The sequence below is a fragment of the Trichomonas vaginalis genome, chromosome V, assembly GCF_026262505.1.
Source record: "Trichomonas vaginalis G3 chromosome V, whole genome shotgun sequence".
In the NCBI taxonomy this organism is placed as follows: Eukaryota; Parabasalia; order Trichomonadida; family Trichomonadidae; genus Trichomonas; species Trichomonas vaginalis.
Window position 1 is genome coordinate 29,330,592 of NC_067207.1, and position 20,768 is coordinate 29,351,359.

Sequence of the window (20,768 nt, forward strand, 5' to 3'; positions counted from 1 at the left end):
CAACAGACAAAAGAACTTTTAGAAGAATTTCCTCATATGTTTGCTACCCTCGGAAAACCGAGGGAAGAGATTCCGTATGAAAATTCAAGAGGGTAAAAGAGGTGAGAAATGAGGTTAGATCTACCCTTCTACCCTAAACATTATTTTTGGGTCATTTACACTCATTACGATGAAATCATGACAAAGTCATTTACGATGAAGTCATAACAAAACATTTATGTTATACAGTAATGTTTTGTTATGAATGTTTGTCCTACGTGTTGGCGTTAGTGTTGAAAAATAATGTTTGTCCTACATGAAGCCGTACAAGCGTTTGAGTTTGTTTATGAATAAGATTACACTCTTGTTTTCTGTATCTATCATACAAACATAAGCAGCACCTGTTTTTCTAAAGTTTATATGAAGTTTTCGATAGTTAAGACCTGTATAGTAATAGAATGCGTCCTCATTCTCAACATAGTAGTAGAACTCAAACGAATGCTTACCATAATCTGTTATTTCAACAGCTTCGTCAGATATTTCATCAACGAACTCATAAACTATATCGCCATACTTGCTTTTATTTCTATTGTTTTCAGATTTAGAACACCAACGAAGGTTTGAGATTCTGTTGTCCGTTCTATCATGATTTATATGGTCTATTTCTTTCAAATTGTTTGGATTTTCAATCCACTGTTCTGCAATAATTCTATGCTTTAAATGTGTTTTGTTGTTTAAACTAAGCTCAATATAACCATAATTATTTAAGCATTCACTCATAATATGTTTGTCTTTCTTTCGACGAATAGTAAAAGGATATGTCGTACAAATCTCATACTCTTCATGATTTCTCAATGTTTCCCATTGAGTTTGTTCCCCACTAACGTTCTCATTGACGTCCTCAATATCTTCTTCCTCACTGAACTCGTCAATATTTTCACTAGCTCCTTCTGTAATGTTTTCATCGGCATTGTCATTGACTTCTTCTGTAATGTTAGATGTTGTTGTTTCGCTCATGTTCTTTCACTAATATTAAAAGTTATGTTGTACGAATTTTGAACAGAATTTAGAGCAGTTATGAAACAATGAAGTACTTTTACGCTATTGAAAGGAACTATGAGAGTGAAGTACATGACAGCAATGACAAAAGGAACTAATATCAAACCTAATGAAATCGCTCACGAGGACATAGAGCTTAACAAGTATTTTGTGGAGTATCTTATAAGTGAAGAGTATGTAAGACCTTACTTTCATGAGACAGCATGAATGAGGATGTTATTTCATGGTTAAAGAATATAAGCAATGTTTTCGGTAAGTACGTCATAGATGACAAAGGTCTTGTTGTATTTTATGAGACAGCAATACGAACACAGGAACTAATGGATATTATGCACTCAACAGCAAAGAAAGGATTTAGTACTATTGGTATAAATGAACATTGCAGGAATGATATATACAACCTATGCTCACGAAAGCCTTACACAAAAGCAATACAAATGATAGAACATAAGTGTCTAAGGTCAGCAAATGAAATCATTACTGTCAGTGGTTATGAAAGAACTGTTAGCAAAGATGAGTGGAAACAGCTATTCATATTAAGGAAGGACGTTGCTGAACTAGTTAAACCTGTTGCACAAACATTGTTTCAGATAAGACCAGCAATGACTAAGAACCCTTTGACCTTAGTCAATGAGACCATAGAGGTTGAAGATAATGACATGAAAGAATAGAATGAATGAGAGAAGTTGTGAAGGATGTTTGAGTCAAAACACATGGTTCTTTAGAGCTGTTAAGAAACTTAGTAAAGAACGACAGAAATATTTTATAGAGAAGTATTGCAAAGGATGTGTAAATGAATTGCTTGAAATAGAACTTAGAGACACTTTCACACTAAAGGACTTGAGGAAAAATAAGTACATGAGTGAGGACGGTATTGACATAGCTAGTGTTATAATGACCTAAGAAGATGTGTTGTTGTTATTGACGGAGCACGTATGACATATCTAGTGAAAGATTATGATGGAATACGAGACACAACAACACTTGTGTCAGTAGATAGCAAGGAATTCAATAAGCTCATGAAGAGTATTTATGTAGGACGTATTGAGGAGAAGGATGTGAACGCACTGATGATTTATGAAGCGGGTCAGAACAAGAACTATCTTATGAGGTCAGGCATGAGATTCTTTGACGAAAGAGATGACATTTACAGCTATTTCAGAGGATATGAGTATGAAGTACTGAATGAAGTAGATGAGAACGTTATTAAAGGATATTTGAAACATGTTCACGATGTCATATGGAATGAGGATGAAGAGCTTTATGAGTATGTTTTGAACTGGTTCGCCTACATCGTTCAAAATCCTTGTGGAAAGACTGGAACAGTACTTTTGTTAATAGGAAAGCAAGGAACTGGTAAGAATGTACTTAGTAATGTTCTATGCGAGCTCATTAGCAAGTACGCCAACAATAATATAACGGCAATAGAGAATGTGGTTGGTAGATTCAATGCTGCTATTGAGAACATGAAGCTCATCGTATGCAATGAACTAAGCTCATGCGATACGTCTAAGGTCATGAACCACGACGCACTAAAGTCAATAGTAACAGAGACTCAGTTGGACTTAAATCAGAAGTGTCAGCCAGTAAGAAAGATAGAGAATGTTTGTAATATCATCATGATATCTAACAACTTCAACTCAGTAAAGATTGACAAAGACGACAGAAGATTTGTTGTCATTGACGTAAGCAGCAGATACAAAGGAAATTACGAATATTTCTCAAATCTCATTGAAAGCTTTAATGAAGAGTTTTATTCAAACTTACTGACGTACTTCATGAAGAAAGATTTAAGTGAATTTGATGTAAGGAAGATACCATTCACCAGGGCTAAACAAGAACTCATCGAAATGAACAAAACACCTTACCAAATGTTTTACGAGGAGTTCTATGAAAAGTTTGTATCCGGATGGAATTGTACAGAGTGCTACAGAAGATATAAAGAATTTGCGAAGGAGAATGAATTCTTTGCATGTAGTTCAAATGTATTTGGTGGCAAGATGAGAGAATTTGTGAAGAGAAGTAGAAAGCGAGACGGTTCTGCAAGAAGTTATATTTACGAAGCAAGTATGATATTAGAAGGTCGTGGAAAGAAAGAAACAGTGAATTATGAGGAAGTGCTTGAAAAATTCATGGAGTACATGGGAAGCAATATAACATACAACAAAGACATATACAGTGAGTTTAAGTACTACTGTGAACAGCATGAGATTGAAGTAATGAGTAAAGGAGACTTTGAAACGCTTATGAAAGACAGTAAGGAGGTCGTTCATGAGAACAGTGATAGTTCATGAGAACAGTGAGGAGGTCATACATGAGAACAGTAAATAGTTCATGAGAACAGTGAGGAGGTCATACATGAGAACAGTGAAATAGTTCATGATGTCGTTCGTGAAGAAGCCATTGCAACAAAGAATGAGATAAAGGATTTCATAGAACTTAACAAGGAGGAGTTTAAAGAAGGCTATGAAGTGAAAAGATGTGAAGAAGATTTCTTGGCGTATTTGAAGAAAAAGAGACTAAAGCCAATGGCTCAAAATAAGTTTCAATCGATGTTTGAAAAGAAACGTTTGAGCTATGGTGGTGTAAGAAGCACATATTACTTTGTTAAGAAGTGAGGACATTTATTTTTGTCGTTAGTGTTGGAGTTTGTGTTTGTTGTTAGCGTTTGTCATTTGTGCTGAAGTTAGTACTTGATGTTAGTGTTGGAGTTTGTACTTATTGTTAGTGAGAGAATAAATTAAATCATGAACTTTGCCATGGTCTCTGTCCCTAGTAGTTTTCATTAAGTTCTGGAAATAATGAAAGTCATGAACTTTGCCATGGTCTCTGTCCCTAGTAGTTTTCATTAAGTTCTGGAAATAATGAAAGTCATGAACTTTGCCATGGTCTCTGTCCCTAGTAGTTTTCATTAAGTTCTGGAAATAATGAAAGTCATACTTTCTATCAGATGAAGCATGCAGATGAACATAATGAAAGTTAGTGAGTTTGCCACGAGTTATGAATAAAATATTGGCATATTAGATGAGATAGCTGATGAAACAGATGAAGATAAATTAAATCTTGGACTTTGCCACACTCTGTCCCTAGTTCCTCAAAATCCTTGACAACGTTGCTTAGAAATTTTGGTTCAAAACCTCATCTGATTTTAATCTGTTATGCTACCTGTTAAGTTTCGCGAGATTATAAATGTCATGGAGTTATATAAAAAGGAGGGACAGCTAGGGACACTGGAAGTACTTGTAAGGCTATCTGTTAAGATTGCATGAAATACTAAAAAGTCATGAAATCCATTATCGCTGTGCTAGCTTCACCTTTGATTGAAATGACAAATAAAGTCACTGAAGCAATGAAACAAAAGTTTTTGGTAGAATACCTTAAATCAGGAACTATTCCAGAAGGTTTTTACATTCATACTATGAAGGATGGTAGAGTTCAGTTTAGAAAGATAAAGCAACCATTAGATAAAGAAGGAATTTTGAGAAAGATTAAACTTCATGAGTACAACATTGCTAAACTTAGGAAGAAGTTAGAAGAGTTGGATAAAGCAGACGACAGTGAGGAATAAAATTTTTAACGTTAGTTTTATTTTTACTGAAAATTTTTATTTGGATGTAAATGACAGAACAAAAGCAACTCATTCGAATTCCACAGTATAACAAACATACATTTAAACATTTATTCTTCCTTCCTGAGCATAACATGTTCTTTCAAATACATCCGAGACCAGTTGACTTTTCATTGACTGTGTATAAAGATAGAAATAGTTATATCATTAAACCATACGATGACGAAGGTAAGTTATGTAAATTGTACGTTAAGAAGTTAGAGAAAGTTTATGACTTCAAGTATGACTACAATAGGGTTAACACTGATGATGAAGATATTGAGGAAAATTTATGAGAACGTTTATTTTTTCATTAGTGAGTTCGTTAGTGGGTGAAGAGGTTGGTGGCTTTGTAAATATTTAAGGTTAAGTTGGTGTTGTCGTTTGTGTTGTAAAATATACGTTAACGGTTTTGTAAAGTGTCAAATTCACATATCATGGGTAAGGAGGCGCGCAGTGCCGCCGTACCCTTGATATGTTTACTAACTATCTTGGAGTTATTAAATATCTTATTTCTGTTGGAGCAAATAAAGAAGCCAAAAATATAGGGTGTCCAAAGGTGTGTTTAGCACAAACCTGAATACTGCGAATAGAAATAAACAAGTTACATATATATAAAGTTTATTTAAATATAATCACCATTGGATTCAATCACGCGTTCGCAGCGATCGATCCAGGCTTCAAAGACACGCTTTAAATCATCATGAGAAAATTGCTCAAATTGCTCTCTTACAAAATTTTCAAGATCATCTGGACTCGCGAATTCGCGTCCTTCAGCTCTCTTTTTTAGCGTGCCGAATAAATAAAAGTCAGAGGGTGCAATATCAGGTGAATAAATTGGGTTTGGAACAACTTTGACATTGTTTTCCAACAAGTAATTCATTACCTTATGACTTTTGTGAACTCTTGAATTATCAAAATGAATTGCAAACTTTTGTTTTTGTTGTTTGGATTTCTCAAACTCATCAGAATTGATAATTTGAGTAAGAACATTGTCAATTAGATACTGAGCATTCATCGTATTAGGTTTTTGAAGAATATCAATTGCGATGATGCCATTCACGCCCCAAAAAACCGACAACATCATCATTGGTGTGTCAATTTTTTTCTTCGGGAATGTTTGCGGATTTTCATCCTTCGGGATCCACATGATTTTGGCTTCTGTTGCATATTGAAACCAAGACTCGTCCCCTGTTACTAAAAAGCGAAACTTCTTGGATTGATACGCACGCAATATAGAGAGGAGCTCTTTCGAAGATTGGACTCTAGATTTTTTTTGAACTGAATTAAGGTTGTGCGGAACCCAACGTGTATACGCTAGTTTGTAGTTCAAATAATTGTGCAGATAATAACTGACTGTTGTACGTGGTATCTTTGTCATCTCCTCTATCCTTCTGAGTGATGCTCTTGGGTCTTCATCTAGCGCTTGAAGAATTGCTTTGATTTTTCTTTGATCCGGCGATTTTTTGTCAATTTTTATGATGGGCGCCTTTTTGTTCATGAAGTGATACATCCTAACATGATACGTTACAGTGGAATAGCTAGGAGCATCCATACCGAAGCATTTTACCAATGTCTCGTAGATTTTTTTACAGTCTTTGCATTTTTTTGCAAGAGCGAGGATGTTTTCTTTATGATTCATTAAAAAAATGAAAAAAAATCCCGCCAAAATTTCCCGCGAAACCGCCTCTTGTCTCAAAATTCATTTTATATCCCGGCATGGCGCCAAAATACAACATACTCATCATATACATATATTCATATTTTTTATTATATATTTATAATCAGCATATATCTCCTTTAATAGTCTCATATAGAGCGCTGTGCTAAACGCACCTTTGGACACCCTATAATAATGGAAATACACCACTCAGTATTGCATCATTGAATGGACACCTTGAAGTTGTAAAATATCTTATCTCTGTGGGAGCAAATAAAGAAACAAAGAATAACCATGGAAATATACCACTCCCATGAGCATCGGAATATGGTAATCTTAATGTTGTTAAGTATCCAATTCTTATTGGAGCAAATAAAGAAGCAAAGAATAATTGTGGAAATATTCCGCTCGATTATGCTAACAATATAAATATAAGACAATGTTTAAAAACTGATGGCATGAATACCATTTAGAGAAATTTTACAAATTATAAACTTCTTTATTGTAATTCAATAAATGGTCAAACTGTAATAGATTTTACTTTTTACATAAAGGGTAAAATAATGATATTTATACAATTTCACAGATATTCAAATACATTAATTTTTGAAATAACTTATTATGCATAATAAAATAACATTGATTATAGTAATTAATAAACTTTACATGAAAAATAAAATATAAAATAACATAATATATAAAAGAATTAGTTACTTGGCCTACTTATATAATAAGTCACTTGGTTTCCTTTTCCTTTCAAGAATGTTTCACCTCTTTTAACGAAATCATACTTCATTTCCTTTAACAGATCATATATTCCTGAACTGACATGAACTTTATTGACAGCAGAGGAAGTCTGCAACCTTGCAGCAACATTGATTGTATCTCCGATAATATCGAACAAAGGTTTATCTGTACCCAAAACGCCTGCTATAATTGGACCACCAGTGTTGACTCCAATTCTCACTTCTAAGTTCGAATTTAAGGGTGCACCCGTATGTACGTTTATTTGAGAGGAGGAGGATTACCCTCTCAATTTTGAGGGATTCGTTAGTTTATTTTCTCGATGAATATGCAATAAAATTTGATTTTTACCTATGGCATTCCAAACGGGAACCGCGGTTGGTTACCATGGATTTCCGTCACCGGTCACATTTTAAAGATTTTTTAAGCCTTATAAAATATGCTTTGTAAATCATTTTTTGTAAATCGGCAAAAATTTGGTAATTTTCTTCAACTAATAAATCTGCGAATAGCATTTATAATACAAGAACAATCTTTTAAAATGCGTTTGATTCATTTTTCTATAATTTCATATAGGCACATATATTCTTCCGGGACTTTCCGTGATTTTACCGTAAAATCATTAGTTTACACCAATTTTTCCGTATTTTGAATAGTTTACTGCACTTTTCCCGTAAAATTGAGTTACGGGAATCCGCAAAATTTCCGGACCTCATTTTTCATAGAATATAATAATAATATTTGATAAAAAGATATATTATTTATATTTTTGATTTTTGAATTACGGAAAAAGTGAATTGATAACTTGATTTTTTATATGGTTAATTTTTCAAATGATATTATGAAGATCTAAAATATTAAAAGTAAAAAATTGAATTACGGAAAAAGTGAGGTCAAAAGTGAAATAAATTTGCAGAACAATTTTCATTGAAATAAGCTTTATTTTTCATTATTAATAACAATGCAAAAAATATTTATCACGGGTTCAAAATTTAAAATTAAATATTTTAATAATTTACATCTTATTCTTTATTTTATATTTAACCCGTGAAAATATCATTTAAAAATTGAATATATTCAAAAAGCTTTATTTTTATTATGACTGCATGGGATCCTCATGTATATGATGAGTGGATTCCATTTAAGAAGACGAAATATCCACCAACTGGACTGCGGAACACACGGCAGCCGTCATGGTCTATTCTCTTGTGTGTGCAATCCAGGCAAAACAGATCGCCACCAATTCTTCGACACAACAATTTCGACTAATTGGACATACGAGGACTACCATACGTGGTTTGATTCTCTTAAGGTTAATTAAAACCACGTAGCTGGAGTAGTCGGAGATGGTTTGCCAGCCCAGGTTAAAGGACTCTGCCACTGGAGGCCAGAAGGAGCCCTTTTTTCTGGCTTACAAACCGTGTACATTTGTTGCCTTAACCACGTCTTGAACAATGCTATTGTCCACGCACGTAAGCAATGTCCATTGTTGAATGAACTGATGAATAGAGTTCACCAGATTATCATTATCTTTAAGAATCACGATATGAGAGCGAGATACAAGATCAGGGTTCCATCAATCCCGGAAACTCGCTGGCTCTACATATATGATACTCTGTTTTTCATCTTTGATAATCTGGAAACAATTAATACTGCTTTAAGAAGTGGAGATCTTCCACTATCCCTTTCCAGAGCTACACGTGAACAGTTACAATGGACACGTGATGGAATTCCTCCACTCTTTAAAGATGCTTTAATGATATTCAAGCCATTAAAGCAACTTCAATTATGGCTGGAATCCAACAAGTCCATGGGTGCTTATGCATTCCTGATGATACAACAGTGCCAAGGGATGTTGGATGAAATGGCAGGAAGATTAACGCCAGATGGTGAAGAGATTCTCCGATCAATCACTACAATATTCAAAAATGATATGAAAGAATATGGTAGAATTGATTTGCTTCGGTTTGCTTTCGGCTTTACACCGTTAGCAAGGAAGATCATCAGAGACAAGAAGGGTTTTGGAGGAAAGACAAGCTATCCACCTATAATGCAGTTGAAAGATGTGCAAGTCCCAACGATTCCTTCCCTGAGGATCATCAATCGCGAGATCACATTTGAGAAACTCGGCGAAATCCTTGAAGAAGAACGAACAGAACGTGTTGACGAGGTAGCCGAGCATGATGAAGAGATCCAGCAAGCAGAAGAGGAACAAATGCTTAACGACGATCATGCAGCCGAAACAAATGCCGATGGTTCGAGGAATTCCTTGGTCTGGGATGTTGTAGATGAAGAGATAAAAGATCTATACACATTCATGATAACAATCCTCAGACAAAGAGCAATTGCCGAATCAACAGTTGATCCAACGATCAATAAAGACGATAGAGCCAAGGAATTGAGTGATGCTTACGATTTCTTCATAGAGCAAGATGATTCCCATCTTATAAATGGTCATCATCTTGCTCAAAATGATGGCAAGTTTTGGTACATGAATGGCATAAAGCAACTAAAAGCAATAAGACCAATTGGAAAAAGGATGATGTCACTTTCGTGCAGTGAAGCAGATGTAGAACGTGTAATATCTGAATTGCGAAAGACAAGAAATTCAATGAACGAATCATGCAAAGAAGAATATGTAGCATGCCGCTTCTTCATCAAGTTGAATGATGATCAATTTGATATTTGATTTTGTTTTTTAATAAAATTTATTAAATAATTTGTTTTAAAAAGTATTATTTTTATTCGTAAAGATATTAGACAGAAGGTGGCCAGCCTAATGTCTATCAATCTTTAATATTAGTAGTAATTTCCCGCATTTCTGAATGATGATTGATTAGCTTTATTGTTATTGATGTAAAACTGGATAAGTATTAAATAATTATATTAATCTTGGCCAGGGGACTGCTGATGGCCAGTCAGCAGCGGCCACTATGAATCATTATAATTATTTAATACCTAAATTGAGGTAAAAAGCAATAAGACTTGCCGAGCCTCATGATCCTACCTCATATAAATAGAATCACACTTTAGTGAATCAACATCTATAAGAATGAAGTGTTTTGAAGCTGAAATAATATTGAATAGAAATTAATTTTTTTCTGAAATTTTGAATGAAATTATGGGAAATAAAAAAATTACTAAATATTGTATTCATACAAATATATTATTTTAAAGGAAAAATAGATGCTGATGAGAAAGGGACAGACTAGCCCATTGTCACTTTTTAATTTAGCAAATGAACGCTTATGGAGTGGAGTTTTTGGGTAAATATGATTTGCTTATAAATGAAATAAAATCAAAAGAAACCATATTGGCATTATATTATGCAAAAATAAATGATCTTACTTAGTACTTTTAAAGTTAATTTCAGAAAAAATTTGACACAATGGTATCCGGCACATACAAGTGGTGTACAACCAAAATATAAGTTAGTTTAAACATATATTGCTATATCTCATGATCTTACTTAGTACTTTTAAAGTTAATTTCAGAAAAAATTTGACACAATGGTATCCGGCACATACAAGTGGTGTACAACCAAAATATAAGTTGGTTTAAACATATATTGCTATATCTCATGATCTTACTTAGTACTTTTAAAGTTAATTTCAGAAAAAATTTGACACAATGGTATCCGGCACATACAAGTGGTGTACAACCAAATCTTCGACTCGATGAACTTGTCATCGAGTTATATTCCAGTGTTGTTCCTTCATTCCTGATTAAGTTGCAAATTAAAGGTCTGGATTCAGAGAGAAGTGTTAAAGTTATCAAAAAAGTCACAAGAGATTTCGAAGAAATGACACAATTTTAAAAAGTCGAATGCATCAGTATGCTTGAAGCTGTTCAGAAAGGTCTGAAAAATGATACACTTGATCCCAACATTGTTTACTCAACATTAAAAATATTATTGCAAAGAAAACATTTGATTTAATAAACATTTAATTTATTATAATTAATTTTTTATTACAGTATAGTAAAAAATGCTATAAATAAATTATTATATTTTATTAAAATGTGACTTTTAATAGTAAGTGAATAAAATAAATCAGGAATTGGGAAAGAAATAAGGTTAATTAAAAATAATGAAAATTACAAGTTTAAGGTTAATGAAAAAGTGACAATAGGGCGAGTTTGTCCCCCACTCAAATTTTGAATGAAATTATGGGAAATAAAAAAATTACTAAATATTGTATTCATACAAATATATTATTTTAAAGGAAAAATAGATGCTGATAGAAACGATGAAAATTTTTGAAAACTTTACAATTAATTTATGTTCGTTAACCACAGAGTCATGAATTCTCATACTAAGGGATATCCAACATATATTTTAATAATCTAATAAGGGTTTCGTTTTGCTAAAATTGTCACTTTTATAGCATATTTGTTTTTGGATGTTTTGCGAAACCAAAAAAAAACTATGATATACAATGTGTGTGTAAAGAAAATACTTTATTTACTAGTTAAAAAATCATTTGGTATTGATCAAGTTTTTTTTCTGGATAAGATATTATATGGATAATTGGATAGAAAATACAATTATATAATCTTGTACCTGGTTTAATTAAGCTAATTGTCATCAGAAACTTGTAATTTTTATGAATTTCAGATTTTCTTTTCATTACTGCTTTTCTTAATAGGTCAAGTTCTTATTTACGTTATAAAGTATGATATTTACAAATATCAAGTTATCATGTTTTTTGAGAAATTATGAGAAACAAACAAAAATGAAAAAGATAGGAATTGCAATGAATAGTGATGTGGGTATAGAAAATGTAAGAGATATGAATGCAAAGCAATCAGTATTTAGGATATTGACCATAGATTTCGAAAAAAAATGCTGCATATTGAGCGAAAACTATGATTATATTATAAGGCTGTCATTTAAAGCATAATGAAACTATTCCCTTTTCATTTTAATCGAGTAAGATAGTAAAGATTTTTGAATTAGCTAGAAACTGATGAGATGTTTTCACAAATCAGATTTTTAATCTCTATAATGCATAATTCACTCAATATCTCAATTTTGATATTGCGAGATATTTTTGCTATCGGTTTCGCAATTTTGACACAATAGCAAGAGGGTTCTATAAGCATTATTATCAACGTAGAATCTGAATATCATATCAGAAAATGTCGCAAATCTGACATTTCCCCGACCAAATAGCAAAAATAATTGAATACTTTTCGCAAAAACTTTAAAAATCGATAAAAATATGAAATATAGATATTAAAGAGACTTTTTATATAATATTCATAAAGATTTTCCAAAAATATGATACCGCAAAATTAAAAAAGTGACGTCTTGAGTGGAGTCAAAGGTCGAAATTGCTAGCTAAATGTTTTTTTAGCGAAATTGCGTATTGTACGTTTTTTTCGCAAAACGAAACCCTTAAATCTAATGTTTGTGACAAATATTCAACATAAAATTAAGTTTTCGTTTCGTTACAAGGCATTCATACTTTGGAGATATCATATTTAATGTACAGAAAAGTTAATATTAAACAATGCATGCTAAAGAATTAATAAATAAGATAATAAAATAAATTTATACGTAATTACTTTCATTTAATATGCTTTATGCTGTATAATATTGATTAAGAGGCATTAAAAGGTTCCATAGTCTGCTTTTATAGGCAAGATTTTTGATAAAAATTTTAAATTTTGAAAAATGATGAGAAAAGGAAAAAAAGGTAAATGAGAGCAAGAGGAGGGGAAAAAAGAAAAAGAAAAGAAAGGGAAGGGAAAAATAAAAGAAAGAAGGACATATAAAATTTTAGATGCGCATTCTTAATGCCGAGGCGGCTTGCCGCCGAGGCGCAATTTTTTTAGGCCTCTACGGTAGCCCGGCAATGTTTTTTTAAATCTTGTACAGCCCTACTTTTACCTTATCAATATACTTCATATAATATACACATGTTCATGTAAAAACTTTTTTCCAAAATCCTCAGGAATTAAGGGATTTTTGAATTTTAAGAATTTTTTTCGAATTTGTTCGAAAAAAAATATTTTCAGAACAGCCTTAACGGCTAAGATTTAGGAACAATGTTAAGTATCAAAAAGAAAGGAGGTCTGATATAGACAACATATATCGTTGAAGGTTGAAAAAATCTCTAATATTTGAGCCCAAAATTTCAAATTTTAATTTTTTGAAAAAAGAGGCCACCCGTATGTACGTTTATTTGAGAGGAGGAGGATTATATTTTTGAAAGGGTGAAACATTATGAATATGTTAATTATATAATAATATGTATTATTATAAAAAAGAAAAAATAAAGCACGTTAAATTTTTTCTTTCTTGATTTTTTACAAAATCTACTTAGAATTATGCAAAATATGACTAAATAATTATAAATTTCAAGTTAAATTTTAATTTTGATAAATAATTTAAATTTCAAAATATCAAGTTCAGTTCGACTATGTATGTAGTAATTCCTCAATAAAGTGCCAAAACCCTATTAAAATATATGAATATTTTCAACATTTTAATGTTTTTATTTAAAAATTTGATGGAATATGGAGAAAGGGACAGACTAGCCCATTGTCACTTTTTAATTTAGCAAATGAACGCTTATGGAGTGGAGTTTTTGGGTAAATCTGATTTGCTTATAAATGAAATAAAATTAAAAGAAACCATATTGGCATTATATTATGCAAAAATAAATAATCTTACTTAGTACTTTTAAAGTTAATTTCAGAAAAAATTTGACACAATGGTATCCGGCACATACAAGTGGTGTACAACCAAAATATAAGTTAGTTTAAACATATATTGATATATCTCATGATCTTACTTAGTACTTTTAAAGTTAATTTCAGAAAAAATTTGACACAATGGTATCCGGCACATACAAGTGGTGTACAATCAAAATATAAGTTGGTTTAAACATATATTGCTATATCTCATGATCTTACTTAGTACTTTTAAAGTTAATTTCAGAAAAAATTTGACACAATGGTATCCGGCACATACAAGTGGTGTACAACCAAAATATAAGTTAGTTTAAACATATATTGCTATATCTCATGATCTTACTTAGTACTTTAAAGTTAATTTCAGAAAAAATTTGACACAATGGTATCCGGCACATACAAGTGGTGTACAATCAAAATATAAGTTGGTTTAAACATATATTGCTATATCTCATGATCTTACTTAGTACTTTTAAAGTTAATTTCAGAAAAATTTGACACAATGGTATCCGGCACATACAAGTGGTGTACAACCAAAATTTCATATCCTAGTTTTACATTTATGTTTAGTTTTATTTCACCTAATTTTCAAAGATCATAATTGAATTAGATGGCCAAGCTATTCAAAACACGACCAAGCTTATCAAAATAAGACCAATATATTCAAAATTCTTTATTCTTTCAAATCATTTCATTTTAATGCAGATCCAAGATCACGAACTCACATATATCGAGTTGCTTAAGTATGGAGTGCAACAAGAAATACAAGCAGGTTGTAGTTATTCATATAAAACTAGGAAAGAAAGAAATCAAATCCAATTTAATTGTAAGTGGCCGAATTGTCCATGTCGCTTCCTTGTTGATACACTTCCCGATGACAAGTACCACATACGAAAATATATTAACACCCACAATCATTCTGCCCTTTTCCAAACAAATCACAACAAATTTGCATCATATTTTTATAGATCTTATTTAACAAGATATTTTGAATCAAATCAAGACCGTGTTTACGCACAATTAAGGTGTTTCAAAGATCTTAATATCCCATTTGATAGTGGGATCATCCGGAATGTTTCAACAATCTACAGATGCTTTAAAAAAGTTTTCTAAACGCCTTCATGCAATCAATACCAGTTTCTCAGCGGATGATGTTACATCTCTTGCAATTTTTGTCGACATGGTTAAGAGTCATTCTCCGGATGATCTCATCGAGTTTATTCACGAGCCAGATCGTATGATTTTCTATTACGCCCATTCGAAGCAAATGCTTTTTCACATCAAATACAAACTTATCACATTGATTCCACTTATAAGCTCTTGCGCTCTCGCATACCATTTTATGCCGTCACTGGCAAATTCGCGGAATCAATTGTTTTTCCGTTTTTGTATTTTTTCGTTTGGCCCGACACAAGTGAAAATATACAAGTTTGTCTCACAGCATATTTTGGCTCCATCAATCGCGAACCATCTTATTTTCAATGGACTGCGCACCTCAAATCACAAATGCTGTTGAAACAGCCATCCCCTTATGCCAGATCATTTGGTGTGGTTCATGTGTTGCGCGCTGTCATGAGAAAGGCTGAAAAGTTTCAAGATCGTTCCAACTTCGAAACTTTCTATAACTTAATGAAGTTATTGGTCTTTGGTTCTGAAGAGGAAGAAATTGATCCTGATGAAGTTTACAACAATTTAGAAGAAATTTTAAATGAGGAACCTGCTGCCGAATACTTTGACCGACAGTGGCGCCATCATCTTGACAGGTGGATGCTTCGCTATATAAATGAAGGAGATGGAACAAACAACATCTCGGAATCACATTTCAAGGTTTTGAAGCACCAGTACTTCCCAAAGGCGAAATCTTCGACTCGATGAACTTGTCATCGAGTTATATTCCAGTGTTGTTCCTTCATTCCTGATTAAGTTGCAAATTAAAGGTCTGGATTCAGAGAGAAGTGTTAAAGTTATCAAAAAAGTCACAAGAGATTTCGAAGAAATGACACAATTTTAAAAAGTCGAATGCATCAGTATGCTTGAAGCTGTTCAGAAAGGTCTGAAAAATGATACACTTGATCCCAACATTGTTTACTCAACATTAAAAATATTATTGCAAAGAAAACATTTGATTTAATAAACATTTAATTTATTATAATTAATTTTTTATTACAGTATAGTAAAAAATGCTATAAATAAATTATTATATTTTATTAAAATGTGACTTTTAATAGTAAGTGAATAAAATAAATCAGGAATTGGGAAAGAAATAAGGTTAATTAAAAATAATGAAAATTACAAGTTTAAGGTTAATGAAAAAGTGACAATAGGGCGAGTTTGTCCCCCACTCTGGAATATGAGCTTCAAACAATTATTATGTAAATAAAAATAATTAAATATATGTATTTATTCGTATTACAACCATAGTAAGTCGATTCTTCCTTTCTTCTACTGAGATTTGAATTTGATTTCGAATTGTAAAGAGATTCAAAGGGAAAATACTAGCGGATAAAAACTACCTCCATGAAAGGGTCATAATGGAGTCAAGTTGTATTTTTTGATATTTTTTGCTTTTCGAGCCTAAATAGGTAGCTAAGATAATGCCTCAAAATAAGGTTCTAAATTCTGAAGTTTACATGATCCTCTCGTGTGCACCCTTAAGTTCCTGTTAATTTGTTCCATTTCATCTATAATATCGAGTCCAAATGAAACTACTTCATTTGCATGGGTTTCTGGTGTTGAATCAGGGTTAAACAAGCCTCCAGCTGCCATGTAGATGTCTCCTATCAATTTGATTTTTGTTATCATTTTGTACTCCATAGCTTTTGTGTCCAAAACAGAGAAATATGATGACAAATTTGCCATGATTTCTTTTGGAGTCAGATTGCTTGAATAATCAGAGAAATGGTCAATATCAATGAATATTATTGATGCAGAAGGAACTTGGAAAGAAATATTTTTTTCTCCTCTATTTAACTGCAAAACAATATCTCTTGGAAGTATTTGGTAAAGGAGTTTCTCACTCTTTGCTTTCTCTTGTTCGGCAACAGTTTTCTGTTCGTATAGAGCAAAATTATTTTTGACAATGAATACAAAAGAATTTACGCTGTCAGAATTGTTCGATCTCATTCCTATGATGATGCAGTGGACAGGAACTGACTGAGAGGAATCATTTATGACAAAATAGTCATCTTCGTAGTAAAACAAAGACTGTTTGTTCTTCATCTGATCCATTTTTTCTAAAATACTTTCTGAGTATTCTCTGGAAAAGAAAGTTGAAATAGATTGACCCAAAATCTGGTCTGATGTATATCCAAGCAAAAGATTGCAACTTGGATTTGCAACTTCAATTATTCCATGAATATTTGTGCAGAAAATGGCATCGTTTGCATTCTTGATAATCAAACTTTCTAAGGAATTATTTTTCTCTTGGTCAATGTCTTTTCCTTTCAAAAACATTTTGTTGAAATAAGTGTTGTTCAACAAAACATATGGATTAATCCTTTTCAAGATTTTTAGTGCGCTGTTATAGCTGGCAATTCGGTTGTTAATGTAAAACATGCATGTAATAACAAAGAGGAAAACAAAAACTATTAAAATTAAAGCTAAAATACTCATTTGCTTAAACATTACGTCGTATTGGTTATTTGCAAGTTCAAGAACTCTTTCCGAGGCTCGATATGTTCTATCTAATAACAAATAATTTATAAGAAATAGTGCATTGGAAGCATCAGTTTTATCAAAAGTCAAAGATTTGGAAATGTCTGTCAAAATCTTTTCTCCATAATTTATGTAGATTTGAATTTGCTGATGGATTGAAACAAATTGATAGTATTCATGTGGACTTTGGGTTTCCTGGTTAAACTTTTCGTTGATTATGTTCAATTGGTCAAGTTCTTTATCAAAGTCTACACAAGGATCTGATGTATTTGTTCCTAATATAGGGTGTCCAAAGGTGCGTTTAGCACAGCGCTCTATATGAGACTATTAAAGGAGATATATGCTGATTATAAATATATAATAAAAAATATGAATATATGTATATGATGAGTATGTTGTATTTTGGCGCCATGCCGGGATATAAAATGAATTTTGAGACAAGAGGCGGTTTCGCGGGAAATTTTGGCGGGATTTTTTTTCATTTTTTTAATGAATCATAAAGAAAACATCCTCGCTCTTGCAAAAAAATGCAAAGACTGTAAAAAAATCTACGAGACATTGGTAAAATGCTTCGGTATGGATGCTCCTAGCTATTCCACTGTAACGTATCATGTTAGGATGTATCACTTCATGAACAAAAAGGCGCCCATCATAAAAATTGACAAAAAATCGCCGGATCAAAGAAAAATCAAAGCAATTCTTCAAGCGCTAGATGAAGACCCAAGAGCATCACTCAGAAGGATAGAGGAGATGACAAAGATACCACGTACAACAGTCAGTTATTATCTGCACAATTATTTGAACTACAAACTAGCGTATACACGTTGGGTTCCGCACAACCTTAATTCAGTTCAAAAAAAATCTAGAGTCCAATCTTCGAAAGAGCTCCTCTCTATATTGCGTGCGTATCAATCCAAGAAGTTTCGCTTTTTAGTAACAGGGGACGAGTCTTGGTTTCAATATGCAACAGAAGCCAAAATCATGTGGATCCCGAAGGATGAAAATCCGCAAACATTCCCGAAGAAAAAAATTGACACACCAATGATGATGTTGTCGGTTTTTTGGGGCGTGAATGGCATCATCGCAATTGATATTCTTCAAAAACCTAATACGATGAATGCTCAGTATCTAATTGACAATGTTCTTACTCAAATTATCAATTCTGATGAGTTTGAGAAATCCAAACAACAAAAACAAAAGTTTGCAATTCATTTTGATAATTCAAGAGTTCACAAAGTTAGTATACCTAAGTCGTGTACTGTGGCACTGCGCGCCTCAGTACACCACTTAACGGTTTGACACTTTACGAAACCATTAACGTATATTTTACAACACAAACACAAACACCAACTTAACCTTAAATATTTACAAAACCATCTGACACATAAACGACTTCACTAACGACCTCACTACTGTAAAAAATAAACGTTCTCACTTACAAAAGTATTGCAACTCTTCCCATTGCTGTGCTTCACACAATAGTTCATATTCTTCAGTATCGCTGCTGTCACTCCAATCGTCAGAGTCAAAGTCACTGTCAAAATAAATGTTAGTAAGTTTTGACAAAGCTAATGAAACACGTTTACCGTTTGTATCGTATGCTTGTATAAACTTTCCATTCTTCATTCCTTCATAAACGCTCAAACTAACTTTACCCTTTCTCCCTCGTATCTGATAGAATGTATTTTCACGAGGAACGAAGAACAAATTCTTGAACTCATGACCGTTGTAGTTTGTTATCTCAATAGTTTTCGTCATTTACATCCAAAATAAAATAAAAATAAAATAAAACTAATGAAATATTTTATTCCTCACTGTCGTCTGCTTTATCCAACTCTTCTAACTTCTTCCTAAGTTTAGCAATGTTGTCCTCATGAAGTTTAATCTTTCTCAAAATTCCTTCTTTATCTAATGGTTGCTTTATCTTTCTAAACTGAACTCTACCATCCTTCATAGTATGAATGTAAAAACCTTCTGGAATAGTTCCTGATTTAATGTATTCTACCAAAAACTTTTGTTTCATTGCTTCAGTGACTTTAGTCGTCATTTTACTCTAAATAAAATGTTCAAATAAAATAAAAATAACGTTATTTTTTCAGTAAGGAAACGCAGGAGTTTTACGATTTATTTGAGGAGTAGGTTCTGGTTTAAATGTTGGAGTCGGTTTAGGAGTTGACTTTTGAACAGGAGTTTGTACTTCCATAGGTTCAGGAGTCATTGAAGGTTTTGCTTGTGAATGTTGAGTTTGTTTAATTTCAGCTACTTCAGTATTATTTACAACATTTGCTTTATTTCTTTTCAACATCATAACTGCTCCTGCTGTAGCTAGCAAACCTAGTGGGAGACCATATTTTATATAAGGACTTGACCAAATGCTATTTTTGACAGGAGCTGGTGGAACACCTAACCTTGGCGAGACTGCTCTTTGCCATTGTGCAGCTCGTAAGAAATATTCAATAGGTGCTCCATAATCGTTTGGTAAGTTTGTTTCATAGATGGTGAAGGTTCACGAGAGCTTGATGAAGAACTCATTTATAAGCTTTAAAAATAAACGTTCATCCTTTATTCCTCACTGTCGTCTGTGGCTAAGTTATAGTCGTCAAGTCTTATTATTGGTATGCCTGACTGTCTTACTTGAATGGCAAAGCAACAATCCCTCATAAATCCAATAAGTGGCTTTGGTACGTTTTCTGTTGCTAGTTCAATAGGTCCTTTAACAGACAATTTGTATGTTATTGGAGCAGTAGATGTTTGTCCTTGCTGGAAGCAAAAGTCCACTTCTGTGGAAAACCACATAAGAAATGTGTGTTGTCATAGCTATCCCATTTATGTTCCACACTACCATCATCCACCAATGACCTCATAACATCTTCATTAAATCCAATCATATCATTGTTTGTATTGCAAGCGTTCGCAACCATTTCATAAAATGCAGGTCCATATGATTTTTCAGGTTCTGCAGGCATATTTCCATAAGCTCCCATGGAAAGCTGAAGATATTTAAACTTAGGGTTCTCAAAATTAACATAATAGTTGTCTTCTTTCTAAATAGTGCCCAAATACTTTTAACATTAATAGGCTATAAGCTGCTGTAAATGTTGCACTTGAACTATCTGTATTCTTTGAGAATGAACCGTCCATAGGAATCCAATCCATAACTTTAACAGGAAAACATAAAGCCTCGTTTGTATAATGTTCTAACAAGTTCTGTATAAATTTAGGGTCTAAAGAGAATGACTTTGGATGAATGAAACATTCATTAAAATCCATCTTTGTTCGAAATAGTTGCTGGTTTACAGTGTAATAGTAACTGTTCCACTAGCTTCTACTGCCTTCGTTATCATAGTGAATGGTTCATTCCATGGA

The 20,768-nt window shown here is 32.7% G+C and overlaps 6 protein-coding genes and 2 pseudogenes across 8 annotated transcripts, besides 7 other annotated features; 4 read left to right on the forward strand and 4 right to left on the reverse strand.

Annotated features, from left to right (window-relative positions):
- Positions 1-291: 291 nt before the first annotated feature.
- Positions 292-996, reverse strand: TVAGG3_0424410 (HNH endonuclease family; the record flags this gene model as incomplete). Its single annotated transcript, XM_051233534.1, has 1 exon — positions 292-996. One exon carries the CDS (start codon positions 994-996, stop codon positions 292-294), a length of 705 nt encoding a protein of 234 aa, XP_051103264.1.
- Positions 997-1,616: 620 nt separating this feature from the next.
- Positions 1,617-3,134: a mobile genetic element.
- Positions 3,135-4,321: 1,187 nt separating this feature from the next.
- Positions 4,322-4,606, forward strand: TVAGG3_0424430 (uncharacterized protein; the record flags this gene model as incomplete). The annotated part of the gene is made up of 1 exon (XM_001298006.1): positions 4,322-4,606. The coding sequence occupies one exon, from the start codon at positions 4,322-4,324 to the stop codon at positions 4,604-4,606; it is 285 nt and encodes a 94-aa protein (XP_001298007.1).
- A 584-nt stretch (positions 4,607-5,190) lies between these two features.
- Positions 5,191-6,495: a mobile genetic element.
- Positions 5,271-6,399, reverse strand: TVAGG3_0424450 (annotated as a pseudogene). The gene has a single exon. A coding segment is annotated over exon 1 (1,129 nt).
- A 1,680-nt stretch (positions 6,496-8,175) lies between the features above and the next one.
- On the forward strand, positions 8,176-8,370 carry TVAGG3_0424460 (uncharacterized protein; the record flags this gene model as incomplete). Its single annotated transcript, XM_001298007.1, has 1 exon — positions 8,176-8,370. The coding sequence occupies one exon, from the start codon at positions 8,176-8,178 to the stop codon at positions 8,368-8,370; it is 195 nt and encodes a 64-aa protein (XP_001298008.1).
- A 225-nt stretch (positions 8,371-8,595) lies between these two features.
- TVAGG3_0424470 (ribonuclease H-like family) lies at positions 8,596-9,451 on the forward strand (the record flags this gene model as incomplete). The annotated part of the gene is made up of 1 exon (XM_051233535.1): positions 8,596-9,451. A coding segment is annotated over one exon (856 nt), but the record flags the coding sequence as incomplete, so codon positions are not given.
- Positions 9,452-10,243: 792 nt separating this feature from the next.
- Positions 10,244-11,199: a mobile genetic element.
- A 1,544-nt stretch (positions 11,200-12,743) lies between these two features.
- Positions 12,744-12,935: a mobile genetic element.
- A 639-nt stretch (positions 12,936-13,574) lies between these two features.
- Positions 13,575-16,092: a mobile genetic element.
- A 1,591-nt stretch (positions 16,093-17,683) lies between these two features.
- Positions 17,684-18,638: a mobile genetic element.
- On the forward strand, positions 17,780-18,638 carry TVAGG3_0424520 (annotated as a pseudogene). Its single transcript has one exon. A coding segment is annotated over exon 1 (859 nt).
- Positions 18,638-20,768: part of a mobile genetic element that runs on past the window's edge.
- Positions 18,834-19,160, reverse strand: TVAGG3_0424540 (uncharacterized protein; the record flags this gene model as incomplete). Its single annotated transcript, XM_051233536.1, has 1 exon — positions 18,834-19,160. One exon carries the CDS (start codon positions 19,158-19,160, stop codon positions 18,834-18,836), a length of 327 nt encoding a protein of 108 aa, XP_051103266.1.
- Positions 19,207-19,449, reverse strand: TVAGG3_0424550 (uncharacterized protein; the record flags this gene model as incomplete). Its single annotated transcript, XM_001295796.1, has 1 exon — positions 19,207-19,449. The coding sequence occupies one exon, from the start codon at positions 19,447-19,449 to the stop codon at positions 19,207-19,209; it is 243 nt and encodes an 80-aa protein (XP_001295797.1).